The 7004-nt window shown below is 39.1% G+C and overlaps 1 protein-coding gene across 1 annotated transcript; it reads left to right on the forward strand.

Moving 5' to 3' along the window:
• The first annotated feature begins 5613 nt into the window (after positions 1-5613).
• Positions 5614-6777, forward strand: LOC120115207. Its single transcript, XM_039135973.1, has one exon. It carries the CDS (start codon positions 5614-5616, stop codon positions 6775-6777), a length of 1164 nt encoding a protein of 387 aa, XP_038991904.1.
• The last annotated feature ends 227 nt before the right edge of the window (positions 6778-7004 follow it).

Genomic DNA, 7004 nt, shown 5'->3' on the forward strand with positions numbered 1-7004 from the left:
TAATCACATTCTTGTATCGTTTTTTTAATCTTCATCAGCGGTTATCGAATGACATTAACTTGAAGTAAATGCAAATTAAAGTACAAGAATTCTTATTTGATAAATAACTACATCAGTTCCTCATCAATTGCTACTTGATGACAGCAGAAGTGGACATGTTTTTCTAATGTGTCCTGGGTTTTTACAATGCCCACATCTTCTGTTTTGTCTAGATCTTTCTCGAATATCCATATCACAATGAATTCGATTGGATTTTGGACGACCACACTCCCTCAATAAAGTCAGATTTGGTACAATCGGAAGCCAATCCTGAACCTCATCAAGGTCTTTGTCATTACCTATGGGGGGGAACTCAAATTCGTGTACCTTAAAAACTTCAGATAGTAGGTATACAATATCCACAAAACAATTATAGTCTTGACGTGTATGCGAGCAATCTGCTATCACATGAGAGCATGGATACTTCAGAACTTGAAAACCCCCCCGCAGTCGCACATTCTGTCCCGTAGATTTACTCTTAATGACACACCTTCAATCCCTTGAAGAGGTCGCGATAACTCTGTGACACGAAACATTTCATGTCTTCTAGAGAAGCTTGTTACAGACATTCCATTTGATGCATCAATTCTTTTTGTAGATCTGCAACTAATCTAGGGTGATAGACATGACCGTCTTGCATCCAGGTTTGAGCTTGTCCCCCGAGCTTTGCAAAAAGCACCCCCAAACGAAAAATATATAGTTTTCACCAAAGTCGCTATAGGTAAGTGACATGCACCCTTTAAGGTTGAATTGATTGCCTCAGCCAAGTTGGTTGTCATGTGTCCATATCGATATCCACCATTATATGCGTTCGTCCACATTTCTTTATCGATGAGGCTGATGTAATCGTATCCTTCCTCGTTTTTCACCCACAAATCTTGAAGCATTTATTCAAACATTTGAGGAAGTTGTTCGTAACCTGATCAAAAAATGTATAACTTACTAACTTGTTTTCTTTGCAAAATTAAAATGATCGAAAGAAAACAAACTACATCAGTTTCACTTACCCATGCACATAATTAATTGACGCTCATCATTCTTCTTGTACCTTCCATGGTAGTTCGCAGCAATGTGTCGAAGACAATACCTATGTTGGACAAAGGGTGGTTGCCACATTGGACCCAAAGACTCCATTGCTGCTTTGATCTTAGCTCTTCGATCTGAAATGACACATATTTTTTCCCCATTGATAACATGTGCATGTAAGTTTCGGAGGAAAAAAGCCCAAGAATCTGTATCTTCTCCTTCAACAAGAGAAAAAACAACTGGAAGAATGTTGCGATTGTCATCTTGGACAACTGCCAATAATAAAACTTGTTTGTATTTTCCATACAAGAAAGTCTCGTCGTTCTGGACCACAAGCTTGCAATATTTTATAGCATTAATGCACTGTTGGTAAGTCCAAAAAACTCGGTAGAATTGGCATTGATCGCGAAGAACTCGATCATTATGGTATGCATAGGAGGTTTCAAAGTCCACAATTGTCCCAGGATTCAACCTCCGCACCAGCCTAAATCAGCCTGGAAGTTCGTTGTAAGATACATCACATTCGCCGTGAAGTTTAAGAATGACATTTTGTTTTGTCAACCAAGCTTTTTTATAAGAGACAGTGTACTCATATTGTGATTGTATAGCTGAAATCAACACAGCAACAGCTATATGAGAGCTTGCTTTTACCATGGGCATGATGGCTTGGCATATCACTTCAGAGTTCAAGTTGGGATGATTTTGGTTGACCCCTCCAGCACAACATGTGTGAGGACCGTTGTATACTGTTAGTTCTCATCTGTTGTTTTTCCTCTTCATCTTCGATACGCGAACCATCCAATTGCATCTGTTTTCGCGTCGGGCATAGTAGCATACATATTTTTCTATCGTAGACCAGTCGACTCTCGATTGAACTGAATTACGGATATTGTAATTTTTTATAGCCATCATCGCTTCTTCTTTACTTGAAAACTCCATGCCTAAAGATAACTCACCATTATTTATTGATGAGTAATATTCATAGTTACCGAGATGAGGCATATTAGCAAATTATTGCCCATACATTGCACCATAATCAGCTTCATACATGTGTACTGGAGGGTCAGCTTGTGCCATATTTGAGGGAACTTCATCTATATCATCATCGGAGTTGAATTTCGATGATTATGGGTGAATGAATAGTCTAGTCTTAGCATCATCCACACCAGGATCATGAAGCGATTCTTCTGGTGGAGATGATGGTTCCTCCATGCTCTCCACATTCAGGTCGAAGAACCTACTACTAGCACGTCTTCCCCTTGAACTAGAAGGCATATCGACATTGATATCGAAAAAGCTCGCAGTTGAATGCCTCCCTTTGGGGCTTGAAGCCATCGTGTCAAATAGAAACTGCACAGATTGTTGCGTCGATGGCATCTCCATATTAAGGTCAAAGAAATTTGCAGATGAATGCCTTCCCCTTGAACTGGACGTGATGTTACCATATGGATTGTTCGTGGACCCACCTCGGTACATATCGTAAGGAATTACGGATGAATGTCTCCCCATTAAAATTGATGTGACGGCACCATGATGAGAATTTCCCATTATGGCATTAAAATCATTACACATTACTGTAGTCGGGCTGTCAACTTGATCAACTTGTTCAGCCAGCTCATAATGGGAGCTTAATGACTAACCCCGAACAGCACACACTTGAACAAACTTTGCATACATCTCAATATCGGTGTCTGAATAATTACTTTGAGAATCAGCCATCATTTCAACATCATCATTGTTCGATAGTTCGAACACTGTATAAGTTAATGACAACAATGATGTTGGAAATCTGTACTGCAACGACAACATTCTTCTACTACTTCCAACATGAACCTTCCTCGAAATCTTCGTTATCAGCTCCTCAAGAGTTATGTTTCTCTTGAATGATATTTTAACATGCTCATTTGATACGAAAACAACGCCGGTTTCATCTTCTCGAATTTCTCCATCATAATAAACAATAGCCGAAAGTCACGCCATTCTTAGAGTTTAAAAGTGCGACAATATTATATCTGCAAAAAAACAACTGAAACAAACCTGCTTAAATAAATAATATATGAACGAAAATATAACACAATAAAATTTTTACACATAAACGTAAATAATTTAAATAATATAATTTTATATTATTACCTGCACTGCAAAAATATTTCGACGTATGCTCCCGCTTTCCCCTTGAACTGGCACAGAAATTAATTGAAAATAATTACTATAATATTTTTTTCAAATAATCATAATAAACAATAAGTATAATAAAAAAAATACTATAACAAAATTACCTTATAACAAAAGATCGAACGAACTTCTGAATCAAATATAAGATGATTGCCAGGTGTTATTTACTGGTTGAAAGGATTGTTGTATTAATTTCTCGATTGAGAGTGAATTGTGAGAGAGTTTACAGGGAGAGGACTATTTATAGCCGAGAGAGGATGCTTTAAAGCCGAGAAGTTCCGACAAATTATGCAAGGTGATGTCCCTGTACCGCGCCTTGCATTATGCATGTCTGATAATTGAGCATGTGATAATTGAAAAACGCGGCCCCCTGCCCCGCGCTCTAGCCCTACATGGCGTAAGGCGCGCCCCAGGGGCCGCGCTTTAGGCACGTATATCCCAACTCAGCATAAAGCGAGCTTCAGGGGGCACGCCTTACCCCACGTGGTGCCATATCAGCGTAAAGCGCACTGTAGGGGACGCGCTTTACTGTAATATAGTCTGAAGGATGTCTGACAGGGAAATATATAGGGTATAGGTGATATTTCGAGAAAACGCCCATTTTTACTGGTTGTTGTTGTCTTCATCATTCATCAATAATCATTTGCAAAATATGAAAAAAGTAATATACCGTATGGAAAAATTATTAGAGGTCCGGTTGTAATATCCTAATTTTGCCCTATTCAAATTGGGTCGAGCATGATTGAAGAAAATTTTTGGGTGTTTGTGCATTAATTAATTAAGGAGGGGTGAATTAGATTGAAGAGCATTTTAAAGTCATAGGCATTAAGGCGATGGGAAGTTTGAGCATGGGTTCAAAATAGGGATGGTAAATGGGCGAGTCGGGTGCGGATACCCCCTCCCCCATTCCTATACCCACATAATATTTTTAAATCCATCACCTGCCCACCATTCATGATGGGTAAAATTTTTCAAATCCACACATGTCCACGCGGGTACATTTTTCAAATATATCCCCACACCCACTACTCAGCTGGAGACGTACCCGGCTAGACCCGCCTGACAGCATATATCTTATACAATATTAAGATTTATAAATTAGTCTCTAAAATTATACCTAAATTCATAATGATCCAAAATTTAATGGGTATTTAGTGGCGGGCGGATGTGGGGCGGGTGGATGCAGCACGGGTAAGGTCTCAAACTCATCACCCTCCCACTACCCGCGACGGGTATCACTTTCTAAATCCACACCCTCCCACTACCCACTAAAGTTATACCCATCTTCGCCCCAATTGGAGGGGGTACAATACAGAATTCACGAAATTGTACCTGTTTGCCATCCCTAGTTTAAATGCTTGATTAATTACGTTTGGGTGACCATTTATTTCAAAGTTGGAATCCAAATTAAAATTCAATTTTGAAACCTTCATTGGATACCAAATTAAATACCAATTACCCAACATAATAGATTTACAAATAATTTAAACCCAATACATTTCCAGCTACCCAGAAACCTATTTTACAACCCAAGTTACAATCCGACCTTCACATCTTAATAACCCGTTTGAACTTACCCAAGCAAAACCCAATATAAAACCAAACGCTGAGGCCCATCAGTTTTTTGACTCAACATGTAGTGTGTTTAGGGTTTCACCCTACTTCCCAACGCCGCTAATTTGTAGCCTTCGGATATGGAGAATGAACAACGGCCCTGGTCGCTCCTCTGTCATGGTCAACATCTCAGCTTGCGCCGTTCGTTTTTTATGTTATTTATTTTGAGTTTATTTGTTGTATTTTATTTTATTTTATTTTATTTTAATCACTAAATTTCTAACTTATTAATTTATTAACTATTAACCGTTTATCCACTAATTGCTAACATACTAACTATTAACTCACTAACTTTTTTATTTATTTTATTTACACATTCGAATCATTCTATAACCTTGTGGTAAATTGCTTTAGGTTAAGATCCCCAATATTTATGGTTCGAATAAAATTTTAAATAATTGCTAACTTCTAACTTACTAACCACTAACTTTTATTCGATTTACATTTCTGTTATTTACATTTTCGTACTTTATTTTTCCTGTTATTTACATTTATGCCTTTTATTTTCTCATATTTATATTTCAGTCCTTTCATTTTCTGTTTTTACATTATTGCTTTTATTTTCTGTTATTTACATTTCTGTCCTTTAATTTTATGTACTTTAATTTATGTCCTTTAAATTTCAGGCATTTACATTTCAGCCATTTACACTTGGTGTGTTTATTTCCTGGTCCATATTTACTGTTGAATGCTATGTAAATTTAATGTTTTTGAATGATTGGTATTATTATATTTTGGGTCCTTCTGGTTCATTTATGTATGCGTACTAATCCTGATTCGAATGGCATTGCCAAGGTGTATCGTGCTCAGATCCCCGGTAAAGCATGCCCTAGCTTCAAAAAAGAGAATGATCTTTACAGCGGGTACGCCAAGTTTTCAGAACCTTTGGTTGTTAGCTCGGATGCAAAATTCGAAGTGGAATCGGCTAAAGGTGGACTTGTGCACATAAGAAGCTGTGCTACCAACAATTACTTGGAGCAAACGGAAGACGATTCCATCTCCGGGAAGCCGGACGAGCAGTACTGGATCACCGTAACCGCGGAGAAGAAGGAAGAAGACCAATCCAAGGAGTCGTGCACGTTGTTCAAGCCCGTGGAGGAAGACGCCGTTAATAAAACGTACCGATTTGTTCATGTTCAATCTGGATGCTACTTATGCCTACGCTTGAACCCTTCATCGGATGTTAGTGCAGGCGTGTTGGCCAACAGTACTAAAGTTGACTCCGATGGCAATGATATCTTCAGAGTTATTGATTGGGACTGGTTGGTGATCCTTCCTAAGTTCGTGGCATTTAAAGGAAACAATGATAAGTACCTGCTCCTTATTGAGATCGAAGGTTACCCGTATTTACAGTTTTCGGGTGAGGATATTGGTGATGCATCTGCAGCAATGGAGATTTTCTATACTCCGAATGGAATCATCCGCATCAAGCCGATTAATTCAAAAAAATATTGGAGGCGTAGACCAAACTGGATTTGGGTCGATTCCGATGACACGGTTGGTAACGATAAGGACACTCTGTTTCGTCCCTTCAAAGTTGATAGCAAGACAATTGCTCTTCTCAACTTGGGCAACAATATGTTCTGCAAGCGCCTCACAACCGAGGGAAAGTCAAGCTGTCTTAATGCAGGCATCCCATCTGCTACCAAAGAGACCTACCTCAAGGTGGAAGAGCCTGTGTTGTCTAGGAAGATCGAAAATATCACGTACCTGACTGAAAATTCTCGGATTTACGACGAAAAAGTCGAAATAGTGGCCAGGAGTACCGCTATTAACCATTCAAAAGAATCCAACACGCAGGAGGTGAAGCTTCAGTATACAGACACCAAGACTAGTACTTGGGAAAGTCATGTTTCTCTAAGTCTTGAAGCAAAAGCCTCCTTTGAATTCGGAATTCCGATCATCGCGGACGGTGAACATTGAAATAACAGCTAGTGCTGAATCGGTATTCGAATGGGGAGAGACGACCACCACCAGCACTGTCTTGGAAGTGACACACAAAGTTACTGTGCCTCCGATGACGAAGGTGACGGTGTATATGGTGATGACCAAAGGCAAGTGCGATGTGCCCTTCACGTACACTCAAAAGGACGCTCTTTATAATGGGGAAGTTGTGACAACTGTGGTAAAAGGTAACACTTTCAAAGGTT

Source organism: Hibiscus syriacus, unplaced genomic scaffold (genome assembly GCF_006381635.1).
Source record: "Hibiscus syriacus cultivar Baekdansim isolate YM2019G1 unplaced genomic scaffold, ASM638163v2 tig00110258_pilon, whole genome shotgun sequence".
NCBI classification, from domain to species: domain Eukaryota; kingdom Viridiplantae; phylum Streptophyta; class Magnoliopsida; order Malvales; family Malvaceae; genus Hibiscus; species Hibiscus syriacus.